This window comes from Ranitomeya variabilis, unplaced genomic scaffold (genome assembly GCF_051348905.1).
Source record: "Ranitomeya variabilis isolate aRanVar5 unplaced genomic scaffold, aRanVar5.hap1 Scaffold_147, whole genome shotgun sequence".
NCBI classification, from domain to species: domain Eukaryota; kingdom Metazoa; phylum Chordata; class Amphibia; order Anura; family Dendrobatidae; genus Ranitomeya; species Ranitomeya variabilis.
In genome coordinates, this window is record NW_027507956.1 from 91,130 (window position 1) to 115,795 (window position 24,666).

Below are 24,666 nucleotides of genomic sequence, written 5' to 3' on the forward strand. Positions count from 1 at the left end.
TCCCCAACACAAAGCCGAGGACCAACACGACGGCGGCGGTTGGCAAAAAGCTGAGTCTTCTCCTGGGACAACTTCAAATTGTCCACCACCTGCCCCCAGATCTGATGCAATCTCTCCACCACAGCATCTACTCCAGGACAATCCGAAGATTCCACCTGACCGGAGGAAAATCGAGGATGAAACCCCGAATTACAGAAAAACGGGGACACCAAGGTGGCAGAGCTGGCCCGATTATTGAGGGCGAACTCCGCCAATGGCAAAAAAGCAACCCAATCATCCTGGTCAGCAGACACAAAACACCTCAGATATGTCTCCAGGGTCTGATTAGTCCGCTCGGTCTGGCCATTAGTCTGAGGATGGAAAGCAGACGAAAAAGATAAATCTATGCCCATCCTAGCACAGAATGCCCGCCAAAATCTAGACACAAATTGGGTTCCTCTGTCAGAAACGATATTCTCAGGAATACCATGCAAACGAACAACATTTTGAAAAAACAGAGGAACCAACTCGGAAGAAGAAGGCAACTTGGGCAGGGGAACCAAATGGACCATCTTAGAGAAACGGTCACACACCACCCAGATGACAGACATCTTCTGAGAAACAGGCAGATCTGAAATAAAATCCATCGAGATGTGCGTCCAAGGCCTCTTAGGAATAGGCAAGGGCAACAATAATCCACTTGCCCGAGAACAACAAGGCTTGGCCCGAGCACAAACGTCACAAGACTGCACAAAGCCTCGCACATCTCGTGACAGGGAAGGCCACCAGAAGGACCTTGCCACCAAATCCCTGGTACCAAAAATTCCAGGATGACCTGCCAACGCAGAAGAATGAACCTCAGAGATGACTCTACTGGTCCAATCATCAGGAACAAACAGTCTATCAGGTGGGCAACGATCCGGTCTATCCGCCTGAAACTCCTGCAAGGCCCGCCGCAGGTCTGGAGAAACGGCTGACAATATCACTCCATCCTTAAGGATACCTGTGGGCTCAGAGTTACCAGGTGAGTCAGGCTCAAAACTCCTAGAAAGGGCATCCGCCTTAATATTCTTAGAACCCGGTAGGTATGACACCACAAAATTAAACCGAGAGAAAAATAATGACCAGCGCGCCTGTCTAGGATTCAGGCGCCTGGCGGTCTCAAGATAAATCAAATTTTTGTGGTCAGTCAATACCACCACCTGATGTCTGGCCCCCTCAAGCCAGTGGCGCCACTCCTCAAAAGCCCACTTCATGGCCAAAAGCTCCCGATTCCCAACATCATAATTCCGCTCAGCGGGCGAAAATTTACGGGAAAAGAAGGCACAAGGCCTCATCACGGAGCAGTCGGAACTTTTCTGCGACAACACTGCCCCAGCTCCGATCTCAGAAGCGTCGACCTCAACCTGAAAAGGAAGAGCAACATCAGGCTGACGCAACACAGGGGCAGAAGAAAAACGGCGCTTAAGCTCCCGAAAGGCCTCCACAGCATCAGGGGACCAATCAGCAACATCAGCACCCTGCTTAGTCAAATCGGTCAATGGCTTAACAACATCCGAAAAACCAGCAATAAATCGACGATAAAAGTTAGCAAAGCCCAAAAATTTCTGAAGACTCTTAAGAGAAGAGGGCTGCGTCCAATCACAAATAGCTTGAACCTTGACAGGATCCATCTCAATGGAAGAGGGAGAAAAAATATATCCCAAAAAGGAAATCCTCTGAACCCCAAAAACGCACTTAGAACCCTTCACACACAAAGAATTAGACCGCAAAACCTGAAAAACCCTCCTGACTTGCTGGACATGAGAGTCCCAGTCATCCGAAAAAATCAGAATATCATCCAGGTACACAATCATAAATTTATCCAAATAATCGCGGAAAATGTCATGCATAAAGGACTGGAAGACTGAAGGGGCATTTGAAAGACCAAAAGGCATCACCAAATACTCAAAGTGGCCCTCGGGCGTATTAAATGCGGTTTTCCACTCATCCCCCTGCCTGATTCGCACCAAATTATACGCCCCACGGAGATCAATCTTAGAGAACCACTTGGCCCCCTTTATGCGAGCAAACAAATCAGTCAGCAACGGCAATGGGTATTGATATTTAACCGTGATTTTATTGAAAAGCCGATAATCAATACATGGTCTCAAAGAGCCGTCTTTTTTTGACACAAAGAAAAAACCGGCTCCTAAGGGAGATGACGATGGACGAATATGTCCCTTTTCCAAGGACTCCTTTATATATTCTCGCATAGCAGCATGTTCAGGCACAGACAGATTAAATAAACGACCCTTTGGGTATTTACTACCCGGGATTAAATCTATGGCACAATCGCACTCTCGGTGCGGAGGTAGCGAACCAAGCTTGGGTTCTTCAAAGACGTCACGATAGTCACACAGGAACTCAGGAATTTCAGAGGGAATAGATGATGAAATGGAAACCAAAGGTACGTCCCCATGAGTCCCCTTACATCCCCAGCTCAACACAGACAAAGCTCTCCAGTCGAGGACTGGGTTGTGAGATTGCAGCCATGGCAATCCTAGCACCAAAACATCATGTAGATTATACAGCACCAGAAAGCGAATAATCTCCTGGTGATCCGGATTAATACGCATAGTTACTTGTGTCCAGTATTGTGGTTTATTATTAGCCAATGGGGTGGAGTCAATCCCCTTCAGAGGAATAGGAGTCTCCAAAGGCTCTAAATCATACCCACAGCGTTTGGCAAAGGACCAATCCATAAGACTCAAAGCGGCGCCAGAGTCGATATAGGCGTCCGTGGTAATGGATGACAAAGAGCAAATCAGGGTCACAGATAGAATAAACTTAGACTGTAAAGTGCCAATGGAAACAGATTTATCAAGCTTTTTAGTGCGCTTAGAGCATGCTGATATAACATGAGTAGAATCACCACAATAGAAACACAACCCATTTTTCCGTCTAAAATTCTGCCGCTCGCTTCTGGACAGAATTCTATCACACTGCATACTTTCTGGCGTCTTCTCAGTGGACACCGCCAGATGGTGCACTGGTTTGCGCTCCCGCAGACGCCTATCGATCTGAATAGCCATTGTCATGGACTCATTCAGACCCGCAGGCACAGGGAACCCCACCATAACATCCTTAATGGCATCAGAGAGACCCTCTCTGAAAGTCGCCGCCAGGGCGCACTCATTCCACTGAGTAAGCACAGACCATTTACGGAATCTTTGGCAGTAAATTTCAGCTTCATCTTGCCCCTGAGATAGGGACATCAAAGTTTTTTCTGCCTGAAGCTCCAAATGAGGTTCCTCATAAAGCAACCCCAAGGCCAGAAAAAACGCATCCACATTGAGCAACGCAGGATCCCCTGGTGTCAATGAAAAAGCCCAGTCTTGAGGGTCGCCCCGGAGCAAGGAAATCACAATCCTGACCTGCTGTGCAGGGTCTCCGGCAGAGCGAGACTTCAGGGACAAAAATAATTTGCAATTATTTCTAAAATTCTGAAAACCAGATCTATTCCCCGAGAAAAATTCCGGCAAAGGAATTCTCGGCTCAGACACAGGTGCATGAACAACAAAATCTTGCAAATTTTGTACCTTCGTGGCGAGATTATTCAAACCTGCAGTTACACTCTGAAGATCCATTACAAACAGGTGAACACAGAGCCATTCAAAGATTAGAAGGAGAGAAAGAAAAAAAAAAGGCTGCAGCATAGACAGACTGGCAAGAGGTCCAATTAAGAGCACACTCAAAACTAGAGGGAAAAAGAAAAAAAAAAATCTCAGCAGACTTCTTATTTCTCTCCTTTCTCAGCCAAGGATTTTAACCCTTTAGTGGGCCGGTCAAACTGTCATGTTCTCAATGGCAAGAGAACATAGCATCAGCATATATAGGAACTAGCTCTTGGAAGATGGGAACTGAACTGACCATGAACTAATCTACCGCACAACTAGAAGTGGCCGGGTAGCATTCCTACTTATTATCCCTAGATGCCCAGCGCCAGCCGGAGGACTAAATAATGCTAGCAGAGGAAAATATTAGTCCTAGCTCACCTCTAGAGAAATACCCCGAAAGGAGACAGAGGCCCCCCACATGTATTGGCGGTGATTAAAGATGAAATAACAAACGCAGCATGAAAATAGGTTTAGCAAATTTGAGGTCCACTTACTAGATAGCAGAAGACAGAAAGGACACTTTCATGGTCAGCTGAAAACCCTATCAAAACACCATCCAGAAATTACTTTAAAACTCTGGCATTAACTCATAATACCAGAGTGGCAATTCCTGATCACAAGAGCTTTCCAGACACAGTAACGAAACAACAGCTGTGAACTGGAACAAAAATGCAAAAACAAACATGGACAAAAGTCCAACTTATCTAGTTGTTGTCTAGGAGCAGGAACAAGCACAGAGAAGCTTCTGATAACATTGTTGACCGGCAAGCAACTAACAGAGAAGCAAGGTTATATAGCGACTCCCACATCTTGATGGGAACAGGTGAACAGAGAAGATGATGACACAAGTTCAATTCCACCAGTAGCCACCGGGGGAGCCCAGAATCCAAATTCACAACACACTGGGAACCCAAGACAAAAGTCAGCCAGTACCACCAGTAGCCACCAGAGGGAGCCCAAAAACAGAATTCACAACAGTACCCCCCCCATAAGGAGGGGGCACCGAACCCTCATGAGAACCACCAGGGCGATCTGGGTGCGCCCTATGAAAGGCGCGAACCAAATCAGAGGCATGAACATCAGAGGCAGTCACCCAAGAATTATCCTCCTGACCGTATCCCTTCCATTTAACTAAATATTGCAGTCTCCGTCTGGAAATGCGAGAGTCCAAAATCTTCTCCACAACATACTCCAATTCACCCTCCACCAGCACAGGAGCAGGAGGCTCAACAGAAGGAACAACCGGCACCTCATACCTCCGCAATAACGACCGATGGAAGACATTATGAATGGTGAAAGATGCTGGTAGGTCCAAACGAAAAGATACAGGATTAAGAATCTCCAAAATCTTATAAGGACCTATAAATCGAGGTTTAAACTTAGGAGAAGAGACCTTCATAGGGACAAAACGAGAAGTCCCCAACACGGAGACGATGACCCTCACGACGATGACGATTAGCAAACTGCTGAGTCTTCTCTTGAGACAACTTCAAATTGTCCACCACATGACTCCAAATCTGGTGCAGTCTATCCACCACAGTGTCCACTCCAGGACAATCCGAAGATTCCACCTGGCCAGATGAAAAACGAGGGTGAAACCCTGAATTGCAAAAGAAAGGAGAAACCAGAGTGGCAGAATTGGCCCGATTATTGAGGGCAAACTCGGCCAATGGCAAAAAGGCGACCCAATCATCCTGATCAGCAGACACAAAACACCTTAAATAAGTCTCCAAGGTCTGATTAGTTCGCTCCGTCTGGCCATTAGTCTGAGGATGGAACGCAGACGAAAAAGACAAATCAATGCCCATCCTGGCACAGAACGCTCGCCAGAACCTAGACACAAATTGAGATCCCCTGTCAGAAACGATGTTTTCCGGGATACCATGTAAACGAACCACATTCTGAAAAAATAAAGGAACCAACTCCGATGAAGAAGGCAATTTGGGCAAGGGTACCAAATGGACCATCTTAGAAAAACGGTCACACACCACCCAAATGACGGACATCTTCTGAGAAACCGGGAGATCCGAGATAAAGTCCATAGAGATGTGCGTCCACGGCCTCTTTGGAATAGGCAAGGACAACAATAATCCACTAGCCCGAGAACAGCAAGGCTTGGCCCGAGCACAAACATCACAAGACTGTACGAAGGTACGCACATCCCGAGACAGGGAAGGCCACCAGAAGGACGTGGCCACCAAATCTCTGGTACCAAAAATTCCAGGGTGGCCTGCCAACACAGAAGAATGAACCTCTGAGATGACTCTACTGGTCCACTCATCTGGAACAAACAATCTCCCAGACGGACAACGATCAGGCCTATCAGTCTGAAACTCCTGCAACGCACGTCGCAAGTCTGGGGAGACAGCAGACAAAATCACTCCATCCTTAAGGATACCAGTAGGCAAAGAATCGCCAGAGGAGTCAGGCTCAAAACTCCTAGAAAGAGCATCTGCCTTCACATTTTTCGAGCCCGGCAAGTATGAAACCACAAAATTAAACCGGGAGAAAAATAACGACCAGCGCGCCTGTCTGGGATTCAGACGCCTGACAGACTCAAGGTAAATCAGATTCTTGTGATCAGTCAAGACCACCACCTGATGTCTAGCACCCTCAAGCCAATGACACCACTCCTCAAATGCCCACTTCATAGCCAAGAGCTCCCGATTACCGACATCATAATTTCGCTCTGCGGGCGAAAACTTTAGAGAGAAAAATGCACATGGTCTCATCACTGAGCAATCGGGACTTCTCTGTGACAAAACCGCCCCTGCTCCAATCTCGGAAGCATCAACCTCAACCTGAAAAGGGAGCGAAACATCAGGCTGGCGCAACACAGGGGCAGAAGCAAAGCGGCGCTTAAGCTCCCGAAAGGCCTCCACAGCCGCAGAGGACCAATTGGCAACATCAGCACCCTTCTTAGTCAAATCAGTCAAAGGTTTAGCAATACTTGAAAACCCAGTTATAAATCGACGATAGAAATTAGCAAAGCCCAAGAACTTCTGAAGACTCTTCAGGGAAGTAGGCTGCGTCCAATCACAAATAGCCCGAACCTTAACAGGATCCATCTCAACAGAAGAAGGGGAAAAAATATACCCCAAAAAGGAGATCTTCTGAACCCCAAAGATACACTTTGAACCCTTTACAAACAAAGAATTGGATCGCAAAACCTGAAAAACCTTCCTAACCTGTTGAACATGCGACTCCCAGTCATCCGAAAAAATCAAAATATCATCCAAATACACAATCATAAATTTATCCAGATATTTACGGAAAATATCGTGCATAAAGGACTGAAAGACTGAAGGGGCATTAGAAAGACCAAAAGGCATCACCAAATACTCAAAATGGCCCTCGGGCTTATTAAATGCAGTTTTCCACTCATCTCCCTGCTTAATCCGCACCAAATTATATGCACCCCGAAAATCAACCTTAGAGAACCACTTTGCCCCTTTAATACGAGCAAACAAATCAGTCAATAAAGGCAAAGGATACTGGTATTTGACTGTAATCTTATTCAACAGGCGATAATCAATGCAGGGCCTCAGGGAGCCATCCTTTTTACCCACGAAAAAAAAACCTGCTCCTAAAGGGGATGAGGATGGACGGATATGTCCCTTTTCCAAGGACTCCTTAATATACTCTCGCATAGCAGCATGCTCAGGCACAGACAGATTGAACAAACGACCCTTGGGGAACTTGCTGCCAGGAATCAAATCTATAGCACAATCACAATCCCTATGGGGGGGAAGAGAACTAAATTTAGGCTCCTCAAAAACATCAGAAAAATCAGACAAAAATGCTGGAATTTCAGAGGGAGTAGATGAAGCAATAGAAACCAAAGGTGCTTCCCCATGAGCCCCCCGACATCCCCAGCTTAATACAGACATTGTTTTCCAGTCAAGGACCGGATTATGAGTTTGCAACCATGGCAATCCAAGCACTAAGACATCATGCAAGTTATGCAACACAAGGAAGCGAATCACCTCCTGATGGTCAGGAGTACTACACATAGTCACTTGTGTCCAGAATTGTGGTTTATTCCTAGCCAAAGGTGTGGAATCGATACCCTTCAGAGGGATAGGAACTTCCAATGGCTCTAGGCTAAACCCACAGCGTCTGGCAAAGGACCAATCCATAAGACTCAAGGAAGCGCCAGAATCCACATAGGCATCCACAGTAATAGATGATAATGAACAGATCAAAGTTACAGACAAAATAAACTTAGACTGTAAGGTGCCAATTGCAAAAGACTTATCAGCCTTTTTTGTACGTTTAGAGCATGCTGATATAACATGAGCAGAATCACCGCAGTAGAAGCACAACCCATTTTTACGCCTATAATTCTGCCGTTCACTTCTGGACAGAATTCTATCACATTGCATAATCTCCAGTGCCTGCTCAGAAGACACCGCCAAATGGTGCACAGGTTTGCGCTCCCGTAAACGCCGATCAATCTGAATAGCCATAGTCATGGATTTGTTCAGACCTGTGGGCGTAGGAAACCCCACCATGACATCTTTAACGGCGTCAGAGAGACCTTCTCTGAAATTCGCCGCCAGGGCGCACTCATTCCACTGAGTAAGCACTGACCATTTTCGAAATTTTTGACAATATATTTCAGCTTCATCATGCCCTTGAGAGAGGGCCATCAAGGCCTTTTCAGCCTGAATCTCCAAATTAGGTTCCTCATAGAGCAACCCCAGTGCCAGAAAAAACGCATCCACATTGAGCAACGCAGGATCCCCTGGTGCCAATGCAAATGCCCAATTCTGGGGGTCACCCCGCAACAAGGAAATAACAATTTTAACCTGTTGAGCGGGGTCTCCAGCGGAGCGAGATCTCAGAGATAGATACAATTTACAATTGTGCTTAAAATTCAAAAAATGAGATCTATCTCCAGAAAAGAACTCAGGTATAGGAATCTTGGGTTCAGACATAGGAGCATGTATAACATAGTCTTGGATATTTTGAACCTTAGAAGCAAGAGTATTCAGGTTTGAAGCTAAACTCTGGATATCCATTTCTCAGCAACTGAGTTCTGAGCCATTCAGGGGTTAAGAGGAGAGAAAAAAAAAACAAAAAAAACAGCAGATTGCAATTTTGGCTAGACAGAGCCTCAGAGCAAAAAAAAAAAAAAAAGGTGCCAGAAACTTCTTTTTTCTCTCTTTCTTCAGCCAATACTTTTAATACATTTCGGCCGGCAATACTGTCATGATTCCCAATGGCAGGGAAACAGGGAAAAACGGACTAGCTCTAGGAAGATGGTATCTTAGGTAACCGTGATGCTGAACCTAACACGCAACTAAAAGTAGCCAGGGGGTGTTCCTACGTTGTTCCTAGACACCTCGCGCCAGCCGGAGATCTAGCTACCCCTAGTAGAGGAATACACAGACCTGGCTTGCCTCCAGGGAAACCCCAAAAGTTATAGTAGCCCCCCACATATAATATCGGTTAGGTAAGAGGAAAATACAAACGTAGTATGAATATAGATTCAGCAAAGTGAGGCCCTCTAACTAGATAGCGGAAGATACGAAAGAGGACTTCACGGTTACCTCAAAACGCTAAACAGCCATCCAGAAATTACCTTAGCTCCGTTATCAACTCATGACACCGGAGTAGTAATTTCAGATCACTAGAGCTTCCAGCAGCACAAGAAATATAAATGCATGCTGGACAAAACAAATAACAAAATGCCAAAGATTCAACTTAGCTCAATTGCAGACTTGGAGCAGGTAGCAAGCAACAGAGGAGGTCTAGTAACATTGATTGCCAGCACTAGAATGACTGAGCAGCCAGCCTAAGTAGGAAACTCCCAATTGCCTGATGGAAACAGGTGCACTGGGAACCCAAGACAAAAGTCAGCCAGTACCACCAGTAGCCACCAGAGGGAGCCCAAAAACAGAATTCACAACAGACTTGTGCCCAAACAGTGGTTTACCCCCACATATGGGGTATCAGTGTACTCAGGACAAACTGGGCAACAACTATTGGGGTCCAATTTCTCCTGTTACCCTTGTGAAAATAAAAAATTGCTTGCTAAAACATCATTTTTGAGAAAAGAAAAATGATTTTTTATTTTCACGGCTCTGCGTTGTAAACTTCTGTGAAGCACTTGGGGGTTCAAAGTGCTCACCACACATCCAGATTAGTTCCTTGGGAGGTCTAGTTTCCAAAATGGGGTCACTTGTGGGGGAGCTCCAATGTTTAGGCACACAGGGGCTCTCCAAACGCGACATGGTGTCCGCTAATGATTGGAGCTAATCTTCCATTCAAAAAGCCAAATGGCATGCCTTCCCTTCCGAGCCCTGCCGTGCGCCCAAACAGTGGTTTACCCCCACATATGGGGTATCATCGTACTCAGGACAAATTGGACAACAAATTTTAGGATCCATTTCATCCTGTTGCCCATGTGAAAATGAAAAAATTGAGGCTAAAATAATTTTTTGGTGAAAAAAAAGTACTTTTTCATTTTTACGGATCAATTTGTGAAGCACCTGGGGGTTTAAAGTGCTCACTATGCTTCTAGATAAGTTCCTTGGGGGGTCTAGTTTCCAAAATGGGGTCACTTGTGGAGGAGCTCCAATGTTTAGGCACACGGGGGCTCTCCAAACGCGACATGGTGTCCGCAAAAGATTGGAGCCAATTTTTCATTCAAAAAGTCAAATGGCGCTCCTTCCCTTCCAAGCCCTGCCGTGCACCCAAACAGTGGTTTACTCCCACATATGAGGTATCAGCGTACTCAGGACAAATTGTACAACAAGGTCCGTGGTCCAGTTTCTCCTTTTACCCTTGGGAAAATAAAAAAATTGTTGCTAAAAGATCATTTTTGTGACTAAAAAGTTAAATGTTCATTTTTTACTTCCATGTTGCTTCTGCTGCTGTGAAACACCTGAAGGGTTAATAAACTTCTTGAATGTGGTTTTGAGCACCTTGAGGGGTGCAGTTTTTAGAATGGTGTCACTTTTGGGTATTTTCAGCCATATAGAACCCTCAAACTGACTTCAAATGTGAGGTGGTCCCTAAAAAAAATGGTTTTGTAAATTTTGTTGTAAAAATGAGAAATCACTGGTCAAATTTTAACTCTTATAACTTCCTAGCAAAAAAAAAAATTTGTTTCCAAAATTGTGCTGATGTAAAGTAGACATGTGGGAAACGTTATTTATTAACTATTTTGTGTCACATAACTCTCTGGTTTAACAGAATAAAAATTCAAAATGTGAAAATTGCAAAATTTTCGCCAAATTTCCGTTTTTTTTTCACAAATAAACTCAGAAATTATCGACCTAAATTTACCACTAACATGAAGCCCAATATGTCACGAAAAAACAATCTCAGAATCGCTAGGATCCGTTGAAGCGTTCCTGAGTTATTACATCATAAAGGGACACTGGTCAGAATTGCTTTCAATTTCAACTTCCGTACCTTTTTCCACCTCCTCCTCTAATTCCCAGACTCATCAAGAATATCAAGGCAGAAGGAGGTTGTCACTCTAGAGGCTCCAGACTGGCCCAGAAGAGCATGATACGCAGGCTTAGTCAACCTACTCAAATATGTACCCTAGAAACTCCTGGACCAACCAGCCCTACTCTCGCAAGGTTCCATCATCCACCATAATTCTTGGTCTCAATTTAATAGAATGGCTGTTGAAGCTGCAGTCCTGAGAGAGGCAGGCTTCTCATCTCAGGTCACACAGACCATGGATTAAGGTGAAGAAACCCTCGTCCTCACGCATTTATCATCAGACCTAGAAGGCCTTCTTTCACTGGTGTGAAGACAGCCACACAGCTCCCATTGTCTTTTTCCCTTCCATCCATCCTGGAGTTGTTACAATCAGGGCTAGAGTACAGTTTGTATCTTAGCACCTTAAAGGGTCAGGTCTATACTCTTTCAAATGTTTCAACGGTATTTTGCCTCTCGTCCCCATGTCAAGATCTTCCTTCAGGAAGTTTCTCGCCTAGCGTCACCGTATCGTCCTCTTGTGGATGAGTGGCACCTTAAGCAAGTTTTGAACGTTCTTCGGGGACCCTCCTACAAACACATTCAGGCAATTGCGTCTTCCCTTCTCTACGGGAAAGTTGAATTCTTTGTTGCGATCACTTCCATGAGAGGGTCTCAGAATTAGCAGCTCTTTCCCTGCAGCTCTCCTTTCCTCATCCTCCACAAGGACAAGACGGTACTGCGACCAGTTCCTTCATTTCTTCCAATTGTAGTCTCTCTGTTCCATATCAACAAGGATATTGTCCTTATTCAATCTGCCCGTCCTTTGGAAAGGTCTTTCCACAAGCTGGACCTACTTAGAGCCATACGCTTCTACCTCTCAAGGACAGCATCCTTCCGACGTTCGACTGCCTTGTTTGTCATTCCTGGGAGTTGTCGTACAGTACTCCCTGCCTCCAAATCTGCTATTGTCTGCTGGATCTGTTGGGCTATACTGGAGGCTTATCGAGTTAAAGATAGACGACCACCACCGGGAATGAGAGGTCACTCCACCCATGCGATGGGGACTTCCTAGGCCGTTCGCCACCAAGTCTCTGCAAGCCAGATTTGCAAATCCGCTATCTGGTAATCCATTCATACATTCGCAAAATTCTACAGGGTACATACCTACGCCTCGGCTGATGCTGGTCTAGGTAGAAATTTGTGCAAGCGGCGGTAGTCCGTCGCTTGACCTGGTTTGAGCACGATATTCTGTTCTGTTCCCTCCCTTCGGACTGCTTTAGGACATCCCATGGTTACCTGTGTCCCCAATGAAGCAATAAAGAAGGATTTAATGTACTCACCATAAAATCTCTTTCTTGGAGCCTTCATTGGGGGACACAGCACCCTTCTTGGTTTGTGCCTACGTTGGGCCTGTGTATAGTTTTTTGTTGTTGCTTCTCCAACTGCTTTTTCCCTAACTGACCAGCTTTAGGCCAGCTGGTGGGTGTACCCTGATGATGAGGAGCTAATTTTTTTTGCTGTTGAGCGTCAGCCTCCTAGCACCTAGCAACAGCAGCATACACCCACGATTACCTGTGTCCTCAATGAAGGCTTCAAGAAAAAAAAAACAAAAAAAACTTTATACCTGGCAATACACTACTAATTAACCCCTTCACCCCCAAGGGTGGTTTGCACGTTAATGACCGGGCCAATTTTTACAATTCTGACCACTGTCCCTTTATGAGGTTATAACTCTGGAACGCTTCAACGGATCTTGGTGATTCTGACATTGTTTTCTCGTGACATATTGTACTTCATGATAGTGGTAAAATTTCTTCGATATAACTTGCGTTTATTTGTGGAAAAAACGAATATTTGGCGAAAATTTTGAAAATTTCACAATTTTCCAACTTTGAATTTTTATGCCCTTAAATCACAGACATATGTCATGCAAAATACTTAATAAGTAACATTTCCCACATGTCTACTTTACATCAGCACAATTTTGGAACCAAAATTTTTTTTTGTGACGGAGTTATAAGGGTTAAAAGTTGATCAGCAATTTCTCATTTTTACAACACCATTTTTTTTAGGGACCACATCTCATTTGAAGTCATTTTGAGGGGTCTATATGATCGAAAATACCCAAGTTTGACACCATTCTAAAAACTGCACCCCTCAAGGTACTCAAAACCACTTTCAAGAAGTTTATTAACCCTTCAGGTGTTTCACAGGAATTTTTGGAATGTTTAAATAAAAATAAACATTTAACTTTTTTTCACACAAAATTTATTTCAGCTCCAATTTGTTTTATTTTACTAAGGGTAACAGGAGAAAATAGACCCCAAAATTTGTTGTACAATTTGTCCTGAGTACGCTGATACCCCATATGTGGGGGTAAACCACTGTTTGGGCGCATGGCAGAGCTCGGAAGGAAAGGAGCGCCATTTGACTTTTCAATGCAAAATTGACTGGAATTGAGATGGGACGCCATGTTGCGTTTGGAGAGCCCCCGATGTGCCTAAACATTGAAACCCCCCACAAGTGAGACCATTTTGGAAAGTAGACCCCTTAAGGAACTTATCTAGATGTGTGTTGAGCACTTTGACCCAACAAGTGCTTCACAGAAGTTTATAATGCAGAGCCGTAAAAATAAAAAATCATATTTTTTCACAAAAATGATCTTTTCGCCCCCATTTTTTTATTTCCCCAAGGGTAAGAGAAGAAATTAGACCACAAAAGTTGTTGTGCAATTTGTCCTGAGTACGACGATACCCCATATGTGGGGGTAAACCACTGTTTGGGCGCATAGCAGAGCTCGGAATGGAAGGAGCGCTATTTTACTTTTCAATGTAAAATTGACTGGAATTAAGATGGGATGCCATGTTGCGTTTGGAGAGCCCCTGATGTGCCTAAACATTAAAAACCCCCACAAGTGACACCATTTTGGAAAGTAGACCCCCTAAGGAACTTATCTAGATGTGTTTTGAGAGCTTTGAACCCTCAAGTGTTTCACTACAGTTTATAACGCAGAGCCGTGAAAATAAAAATTCTTTTTTTTTTTTTCACAAAAATGATTTTTTAGCCCCCAGTTTTGTATTTTCACAAGGGTATTAGGATAAATTGGACCCCAAACGTTGTTGTCCAATTTGTCCTGAGTACGCCGATACCCCATATGTGGGGGGGAACCACTGTTTGGGCGCATGACAGAGCTCGGAAGGGAAGGAGCGCCATTTGGAATGCAGACTTAAATAGATTGGTCTGCAGGCGTCACATTGCATTTGCAGAGCCCCTGATGTACCCAAACAGTACAAACCCCCCACAAGTGACCCCATATCGGAAATTAGACCCCCCAAGGAACTTATCTAGATGTGTTGTGAGAATTTTGAACCCCCAAGTGTTGGGGTAAACCCCTGTTTGGGCACATGGGAGAGCTTTGAAGGGAAGGAGCACTGTTTTCCTTTTTCAACGCAGAATTGGCTGGAATTCAGATCGGATGCCATGTCCCCCTGATGTGCCTAAACAGTGGAAACCCCCCAATTATAACTGAAACCCTAATCCAAACACACCCCTTACCCTAATCCCAACAGTAACCCTAACCACTCCTCTAACCCAGACACACCCAACCCTATTCCCAACCGTAAATGTAATCCAAACCCTAACCCTATCTTTAGCCCCAAACCTAACTGTAGCCCCAACCCTAGCCCTAACCCTAGCAATAACCCTAGCCCTATCACTAGCCCTAACACTAGCCGTAACACTAGCCCTAACCCTAGCCCTAACCCTAGCCCCAACCCTAACCCTAGCCCCAACCCTAGCCCTAAACCTAGCCCTAACCCTAGCCCCAACCCTAGCCCTAACCCTAGCCCTAACCCTAGCCCCAACCCTAGCCCTAACCCTAGCCCTAACCCTTGCCCTAACCCTTGCCCTAACCCTTGCCCTAACTCAAGCCCTAACCCTAACGGGAAAATGGAAATAAATACATTTTTAATTTTTTTATTTTTCCATAACTAAGGGGGTGATGAAGGGGGGTTTGATTTACTTTTATAGCGGGTTTTTTAGCGGATTTTTATGATTGGCAGCCGTCACACACTGAAAGACGCTTTTCATTGCCAAAAATATTTTTTGCATTACCACATTTTGAGAGCTGTAATTTTTCCATATTTGAGTCCACAGAGTCATGTGAGATCTTGTTTTTTGCGGGATGAGTTGACGTTTTTATTGGTAACATTTTCGGACACGTGACATTTTTTGATCGCTCTTTATTCCGATTTTTGTGAGGCAGAGTGACCAAAAACCAGCTATTCATGAATTTCTTTTGGGGAAGGCGTTTATACCGTTCCGCGTTTGGTAAAATTTATAAAGCAGTTTTATTCGTCGGGTCAGTACGATTAAAGTGATATCTCATTTATATCATTTTTTTTATGTTTTGGCGCTTTTATACGATAAAAACTATTTTATAGAAAAAATAATTATTTTGGTATCGCTTTATTTTCAGGACTATAACTTTTTTATTTTTTTGCTGATGATGCTGTGTGGCGGCTCGTTTTTTGCGGGACAAGATGACGTTTTCAGCGGTACCATGGTTATTTATATCAGTCTTTTTGATCGCGTGTTATTCCACTTTTTGTTCGGCGGTATGATAATAAAGCGTTGTTTTTTGCCTAGTTTTCTTTTTTTTCCTTACGGTGTTTACTGAAGGGGTTAACTAGTGGGGCAGTTTTATAGGTTGGGTCGTTACGGAAGCGGCGATACTAAATATGTGTACTTTTATTGTTTTTTTATTTTATTTAGCTAAAGAAATGTATTTATGGGAATAATATTTTTTTTTCTTTATTTAGGATATTTTTTTTACACACATGTGGGGAATTTTTTTTTTACTTTTTTACTTTGTCCCAGGGGGGACATTACAGATCATTGATCTGACAGTGTGCACAGCACTCTGTCAGATCGACGATCTGCTGTGCAGGGCTGCAGGCTTACCAGCGCCTGCTCTGAGCAGGCACTCGGTAAGCCACCTCCCTCCCTGCAGGACCCGGATGCCGCGGCCATCTTGGATCCGGGACCTGCGGCGAGGAGGGAGGTAGGAGACCCTCGAAGCAACGCGATCACATCGCGTTGCTCCGGGGGTCTCAGGGAAGCCCGCAGGGAGCCCCCTCCCTGCGCGATGCTTCCCTATACCGCCGGTACACCGCGATCAAACATGATGCCGGGGGTTAATGTGCCGGGGGCGGTCAGTGACCGCTCCTGGCACATAGTGCCGGATGTCAGCTGCGATATGCAGCCGACACCCGGCCGCGATCGGCCGCGCTCCCCCCGTGAGCGCGGCCGATCGCGTATGACGTACTATCCCGTCGGTAGTCATACGGGCCCACCCCACCTCGACGGGATAGTACGTCAGATGTCAGGAAGGGGTTAAAATCTGTTTAGGATGCCTACAGCAGAGGTGCGTGTATGCAGCAGAGCTGTGAGTGTGTAATCATACAGCAGAGTGGTTTGTGTATTTCTAGGGCGCTTTTTATAATAAGGCATGTCCTATCAAATCAACCACAATAAAAGTTACATTCTTATTGATCATATTTTGTCAGTCATTCAGACATTTAACCATTTTATATTCTATTTAGAATGTATTTCAAGAATTTATTCAACTAAATACATTTGCTAATTTTCCTTTACTTGTAACCCTTAGATATCCTATAAAGCATTAAAGAGAAAATAAAGTTACCGTATACCTAAGTGCATTTGAGATGTATTCTGACACACTTTGGATGACAGGAGCACTCAATTCTTTCAAAACATCCTCCAAAATCTCTTCTAGGACATGAGCCACATCCTGCACAAAACATCAAAACACAATGCTACAAACGTCTGTTATATTACCTATACACATTAGCCAAAGTTGATGAAAATGTATTATTACAACCAAAATTCATTGGTTGCAAGTGCATGGAGTTTCACCCGGATGGACCGATGTCTGCAATTAGTGGTTATGAGTAGTGTTGAGCGATATCGTCCGATACTTGAAAGTATCGGTATCGGAAAGTATCGGCCGATACCGGCAAAGTATCGGATCCAATCCGATACCGATACCAATACAAGTCAATGGGACTCAAGTATCGGACGGTATCCCTGATGGTTCCCAGGGTCTGAAGGAGAGGAAACTCTCCTTCAGGCCCTGGGATCCATATTAATGTGTAAAAGAAAGAATTAAAATAAAAAATATTGCTATACTCACCTCTCCGACGCAGCCTGGACCTCACCGAGGGATCGGCAGCGTTGTTTGCTTAAAATTCGCGCGTTTACTTCCTTACGTGAAGTCCCGGCTTGTGATTGGTCGCGTGCCGCCCATGTGGCCGCGACGCGACCAATCACAGCAAGCCGTGACGTAATTTCAGGTCCTTCAGGATTTCAAAATTACGTTCTGGCTTGTGATTGGTCGCGTCGCGGCCACATGGGCGACGCGACCAATCACAAGCCGTGACGTCACGGGAGGCTGGACACGCGCGCATTTTAAAATCTCGGTATCGGTATCGGAATTCCGATACCCGCAAGTATCGGCCGATACCCGATACTTGCGGTATCGGAATGCTCAACACTAGTTATGAGAGACCCAAAAAATCTCAGGTTTGTGTGAACTTGGCTTTAAATGTATGTTTGAAGCAAGCAGATTTCTTCTGAAAACAGAGCTGCCTATGAAAGACCAAATTTTTTGTCTGGTCTGCAATGCTACAAATGTGACATTGTTTTAAACACCAGTATAGGATGGCATTTATCTTTTTTAGTACCTCATCGCTGAATTTTGGCTTGGGAGGAGATGGAGGTGGCTCAGGTGGCAAGATGGGCTGAAGCACTGCCTGAGCAGGCACAGAACTAGGCTCCTTAGCATCAGGCAATGGAAGTATAGTAGTAGGTTTAATTTCTTCAAGAGCAAGTTGTTCTGTTGATACAGAAAAAAAGTTAAAGAAAATCTAAACTAAAATCTACAGATCAAGGAAAATCTAGATGTAATAACACATATAAATAATCTAATGGTATAGGCCCTGCCACTAGAAGGCCATTACTAGGTATAAAAAAAAAAAAAAGTGCTGGCTCTGCATGATGGGCTATACACTCTCCTCAGACACTAGGAAGCTTATTTTTGTTCAAAAAGCATTAGGAGAGGAAAGCATCAAAGAAATCTAGCAACCAGGAACCAACATGGCCTGAACCCAGGAAAGAGGACAATTCCCATGGGTAACTAAAATTGACAATGGAAAAATAGAAACAAAAATAAATTGTGTGGGATTTGTGTCCTCCAATGTTTTTAAAGGGGATATCTGGGACTTTAAATAAAACAAAAAAAAACATGTGTTTGCTAACAGAACAACTACCTGTCTGTTGTACCTTGCACCGGTCATTGCCAGAGATTCAGATACTCCCTGTCAACAGAGCAGCAGCTTCTCTTCCTGTAGATAGGGCGGGACTAGTTGTGTCCTGCAGATTCACAGCCGGCTTCCCCCAATAGGCATAGAAGTCTGCTGTCAATCAGCACGACACCACTAATCCCGACCCCTGTGAACAGGAAGAGAAGCTGCTGCTCTGTTGACAGGGAGTATCTGAATCTCTGTCAGAAGCGATCAATTATTGCAAAACAATGGGGAGACAAAAAGCGCAATAGGGTCTTATCCACGTTACATAGAGGAGAATATACACCAAATTTGCTCACCTGGTTAGGATGAGATTAGAGCATGTAGATAGCGGCTGCTGCAGATCCACAGGTCTTCACCGACCAGAGAAATTAATGTCTTCAAAAGGAGATTTGTAGTTAAATTTGCGCGCTGCCGCTAAGATGAATTTCAGGAGAGTATAGTTGATTCACAGTGGTTTTATTCAACGCGTTTCAGGGGTCTCATGCCCCCTTCATCAGGAAATACCACACAGAATATACAGGCATCACAGGTATAAATAGTTTTGCTAGGTTAAAAAAATGAGCTCCACCAGGTCAGATGACTCAGTGTCAAAGTTCAATGATAACACACCATTAACAATTCAAACGATTAGAGAGGTATATACAATGACAAAATACAATGACTTCTTTTATGTTTCTAGACAATAGTTCCAAATTTGCAACATTAAGGAGGAAATTAAAAAAAAAAAAAAAAAAAAATCTCTACTTAAATGGACAAGAACCTGTAAGAAAAAGAGCTACTCCAGTTCAGAAGCGAATGCCTTACAGATAGACTACCGTGTGGAATCAACAAGTTGTTATTTTCTTATCATGAATCCATTGGAATCTTTACATTAAATGTGGAATAAAATCATGTTTTATTATTTTCCATTAAAAAATATAAATATATATATGAAAATTAATTTGTCGTGGTTTGGGGTGATCTAAAATTACGAAAATTATAATTAGTGAGTTTAAAATTGCGTCATGTACATAAGAGTAACAATTTAAGCAGCAAACCAGCGCTCGAAGTGAGCGCAGAAACAAAATGAAAGTGACACTTCACCTGTCCATTGGTCCTTGGACGGTGTCAGATTTCTCCAGTTTTGTGCAAAAAGCATTAGGAAGAACTTAACATGAATAACATAACCATGCCTATAAGAAGGCCACTATGTACAAGCTCAAAGAAAATTTTACGGTGAGTACACAAAAATCTCCTTTACTCTGTCGCCTCAATGGGGGACACAGGACCATGGGACTTCCCAAAGCAGTCCCTGGGTGGGAAGCAATGAATGAATATTGTGCAGACAGGCCCCTAAACTTGGGGCACCGCCGCCTGCAGAACCCGTCTACCCAGGCTCGCGTCCGCTGAGAACTCGGTAAGAACTCTGTAGTGTTTAGTAAACTTGAGTAGGCTAATCCAAGTGGCCACCTTACACACTTGTTGTGCCGAAGCCTGGTGCCGAATGGTCCAGGAGGCCCCTACCGCCTGTGCAGAGTGTGCCGTAATACCAGCTGGAAGAGAATTCTTAAGGCGGTAGGCATCTTGTATGGTGGATTTGATCCACCTGGCAAAAGTAGCTTTGGAAGCTGGCAGACCCTTGCAGCCGCCTTATAAGGAAAAGAGAATCAGACTTCCGGAAGGGGGAAGTCCTAGACACATATATACGCAATGCCCTGACAAGGTCAAGCGTATGCAGAGCCTTCTCCACTCTATGATCCGGGACGGGACAAAGGGAAGGCAGAGAAATTTCCTCATTGAGGTGGAAGTTGGACACAACCTTCGGAAGGAAGGATGGGACCGTACGGAGGACTACCTTGTCCTGGTGAAAAGCCAGAAAAGGCAGTCTGCAGGAGAGTGCTGTCCGTTCAGACACCCTGCGTAGCGAGGTGATTGCCACCAGGAAAACCACCTTCTGGGATAAAAGGCGGAGCGGGACCTCCTTAAGGGGTTCAAAGGGTGGTTCCTGCAATGCTGTCAGGACCAGGTTGAGGTCCCACGTTTCTAGTGGTCGTCTGTAGAGGGGAAACAATCGGGAAACCCCCTGAAGGAATGTCCTTACTTGCGGCTTGGTAGCAATGCGCCTTTGAAAAAGCACTGAGAGGGCTGACACCTGGCTCTTAAGCGAGCCCAGGGACAGCCTGGCCTCAAGACCCGATTGGAGAAAACCAAGCAGTTTGGGGAGGGAATAAGGGAATGGGGTCTGGCCACGAGATTTGCACCAGGTAAAAAAAGCTTTCCAGGTATGGTAATAAATCTTGGCAGAGGCTGGCTTCCGTGACCTGATCATGGTCCTATTGACGTCCGGCGAGAACCCTGCTTGGGTTAGAACCCAGGTTTCAAGGGCCACGCCATCAAATTGAGGGCCCCTGAGTTCTGGTGGTAGAACGAGCCATCTGATAGAAGGTCCAGGCTGTCGGGGAGGCGCCAGGGGGCATCTGCTGTAAGTTGTACGATGTCGGCGTACCATTTACATCTGGGCCAGTCCAGCGCGATTAGGATGGTTGGAACTCCCTCTTGCTTGATCTTCCTCACCACTCTGGATATCAGGGGGAGAGGTGGAAAAATGTACAGAAACTGGAACTGCGTCCAGTCCTGAACCAGAGCGTCTGCTCCGAGCGACCGTGGATCGTGTGTTCTGGCCATGAAGTTGGAGACCTTGGCATTGAAATGGGATGCCACTAGGTCCACATCCGGGGTCCCCCAGCCATGGCAGATCTGGCAAAAAATTTCAGGATGGAGAGACCACTGTCCTGAGTCTATTCCTTGTTGGCTGAGGAAGTCTGCATCCCAGTTGTCCACACCCGGAATGTGGACCGCCGAGAGAACCGACCCTGTGTCCTCCGCCCAGTGGAGGATGTGTGACACTTCTCGCATCGCCTGGGTACTGCGGGTCCCCCCCTTGGTGATTCACATATGCCACAGCCGTGGCATTGTCCGACTGTATTCTGATGTGAGAGGCTGCCAGTAAGTGATGGAAGGCCCTCAATGCCAGGAGGATGGCACGAATTTCCAGGATGTTGATGGGCATGGTCGCTTCCATTGGGGACCACTTGCCCTGTGGTGTAGGTGCACCGCACCCCAACCCGTCAGGCTCGCATCGGTGGTCAGAACCTACCATTGACCTGTGAGAAAGGATTTCCCCTTTGCTAGCAAGGTTGGCTTGAGCCACCAGTGCAGGGACCTCCTGGTTGACAACGTTAGCCGGAACTCCCTGTCGAGAGAGAAAGAGTTCTTGCCCCAGGACTTCTGGATGACTAGTTGGAGAGGACTGAGGTGGAACTGGGCAAATGGGACCGCTTCTATTGCTGCCCCCATCCTGCCGAGGACTCTCATGGCAAACCGGAGAGATCAAGGGGGTTTGCAGAGGAGGGTGCGAGCACTTGACCCCTGGAGGTATTGAATAGCATTCCCAGGAAGGTCAGAGACTGACTCAGGGTTGGTGATCACTTCTGTAGGTTGACTAACCAGCCCATGCGACTCAGAGTGTCGATTGTGATTGAGACGCCGAGCTCGCAGTCCTTGAAGGTGGGAGCCTTGATGAGTAGATCGTCCAGGTATGGAACGACTACTATGCCTCTGGAATGCAGAATGTCCATGGTGGCTTCCATGACCTTGGTAAACACTCTGGGAGCCGTGGCTAGTCAGAACGAGAGAGCCACGAACTGGTAGTGGTCCTGGTCGATTGCGAACCTGAGAAATCTCTGATGGGCGGGTGCAATAGGCATATGCAGGTATGCGTTTTGTATGTCTATGGAGGCGAGATAGTCTCCCTTCTCTATGGATGCAATGATGGACCGAAGGGACTCCATGTGGAAGTGACGGACCCGTACATATTTGTTGAGCTGTTTTAGGTCCAGTATGGGCCGTACTCTGCCTCCTTTCTTCTGAACTACGAATAGATTGGAGTAGAAACCTCGGAAGCGCTCGGCCGTGGGGACCGGTACGATGACTCCTGCTTGAAAAAGCGAAGAGACCGCTTGGTGGAAGGCACGAGCCTTGGCTGGTGGTTTTGGGGGGACAGAGGAAGAATCGGTCCGGTGGGTTGGAGGTGAACTATCTTGTATCTGGAAGATACTAGTTCCCTGACCCACCTGTCTTCTGTAATAGGCAGCCAGACTTGATGAAAGAGCAAAAGTCGGCCGCCTACGAGTGTGGTGTCTTCCGGAGTCTGTGAGTCATGATGAGGATAAATTCTGAGATTTTCCTCCTCTGGGCTTAGGCTGGCCTGCTTTTGCCTGCCAGGTCTTATCCGACCTTTGCGTCGATCGTGAGTTGTCCCTGCGTGGGGAACGGTTACGATTTTGTGCTGGATGTGAGACGGACCAGCCCGAGGAATTCCGAAAGGATCGGAATCGAGTTTGGTTACGCTTCTTGCAAGTGCGTTTAGGTTTCAGTAGGGGAAGAGAGGTACTCTTACCCCCAGTGGCGTTGGATATCATCGTGTCCAACTGTTCACCGAAAAGTCGCCCACCGAGGTAGGGGAGGTGCGTGAGGGACTTCTTTGAGGCTGCGTCCGCTTTCCAATCCCGCAGCCAGAGGATACGCCGAATTGTGATGGCGTTTGATGCTATCCCCGCTACACCCCTTGCTGAATCCAGAGCTGCATGAAGCATGTAATCTGCTACAACTGCTATTTGAACCGCTTGGTCCGACAGCTCAGGAGCGGATGCTTGGAGACGAGCTTGTACATTTTTTGGCCTTGGCAGCCCAAACTGAAGTGAACGCGGGAGCCAGGGATGCCCCTGCAGCCTCGAATATTGAGCGAGCCATGCGTTCTACCTGCCGGTCTGCTGCGTCCCAGAGGGTTGAGCTATCTGGCAGTGAAAGGAGGGTCTGTGCTGCTAGTCTAGAGACTGGGGGGTCCACTTTGTGTGGATCTGTCCATTCCTTGGTGTCCTTCTGTGGGAAAGGGTACCTTGCCTCCAGATATTTGCGATTAGCGAATTTTTTCTCAGGCTGTGGGAGCTGCTTTTTAAGGATTGTCTTAAACTCTGGGTGGTTAGAGAAAACCTTAGGTGGCTTCAGAGGTCCTTCAAAGGAAATCTTATGTTCTGGGGCCTCTGGTGGCGGATCAGAAATGTCCAGCACCCGATGGATGGAAGAAATTATGTCCTCAACTAGCGCTGTATTGCTAGGAGGGATTGGGATCAGGGACCCCTCAGTTTCTCTGTCTTAGTCAGAGTCGCAGATGCCTTCCGAATCATGTGTATCACTGAGGCGTCCCCTGCTGGGTGAGCTGGGGCGGAGGCCTTCTCTGGTCGGGGATTGCGGAGATCTGCATGTCTGCCCCTGGAAGGGGACGGTCTGGATGACCTGGAACTACGGTGTCTCTCCCTAGAAGGGGATGACCGTGTGCTATGGGATGACGCAGATGGACTTGACCTATGGGTCCGCTTAAGTCCTGACGTAGACGTGGATGTGCCAGGGTCGTTCTGTTCCCGAGTCAAGCTCTCCCTTTGCTGGTTAGCGGTCACAGCCGAGGCATGACTCTGTAGAGCCTCAAGCAATGTGGAGTTTAGGTTATCTATAGACTGTGTCATGGATTGCGACATCTGAGTGACCCATTCCGGCGTGGCATTAGGCACCGAAGCATTGGCAGGGGCTTCTTGGGGCTTTGACACAGTAGTCTAGATGCAGTCCTGGCAGTGCGGGTATGTGCTGCCACTGGGGAGAGCGGTCCTGCAGGCTGTGCAGAATGCATAATAGCAGTCCTGCCTGGTTCTCTTGGACCTTGAGCTTGTCATAGTGCACAGAGTGCAGAAGGGCTCGCTATGCAGAGGACCCTACAGGGGTGCAGAGGAACCTGTAGGGGGGTCTCATAGGAATATGGATTCACAGCCGAGTAAAAAACACAGCTGTGATCTTACTCCACCAGTTTGCCCATAGGTCCAGCGCCGAAGATCCACAGTCCTGTGCCCCCTGGAGACTGGATGGCCTGGTCATGCTGACCGGGAGATGCAGGGTTAATTCTTGTCCTGCAGCAGAAATGGCCGCCGAGAAGAAGAGGAAGGGGGAGAAGGGGGTGGAGAGCTGAAAAAGGGCGGCAGAGCTGTGTAAAAAACGCACCCTTTCTGTCTCGATCCGCCACCTCTATGACACTGTAAAATGTCAGATTTGTCATCCGGGGGGCGGAGAGGAGACGGCGGCTTCAGCTAGGCCAAAGCCGTGGCCTAAAT

General features: G+C 46.1%; 1 protein-coding gene across 1 annotated transcript in view; it reads right to left on the reverse strand.

Annotated features, from left to right (window-relative positions):
• Positions 1-24,433, reverse strand: part of LOC143789273 (germinal-center associated nuclear protein-like) — an 86,005-nt gene extending 61,572 nt beyond the window's left edge. The window contains exons 1-3 of the mRNA XM_077278977.1: positions 24,358-24,433; positions 17,846-17,997; positions 16,793-16,893 (exon numbers count right to left, since the gene is read on the reverse strand). Coding sequence (XP_077135092.1) covers positions 16,793-16,893; positions 17,846-17,997; positions 24,358-24,433 — 329 coding nt within the window. The remainder of the gene's footprint in view (positions 1-16,792; positions 16,894-17,845; positions 17,998-24,357) is intronic.
• Between the last annotated feature and the right edge of the window lie 233 nt (positions 24,434-24,666).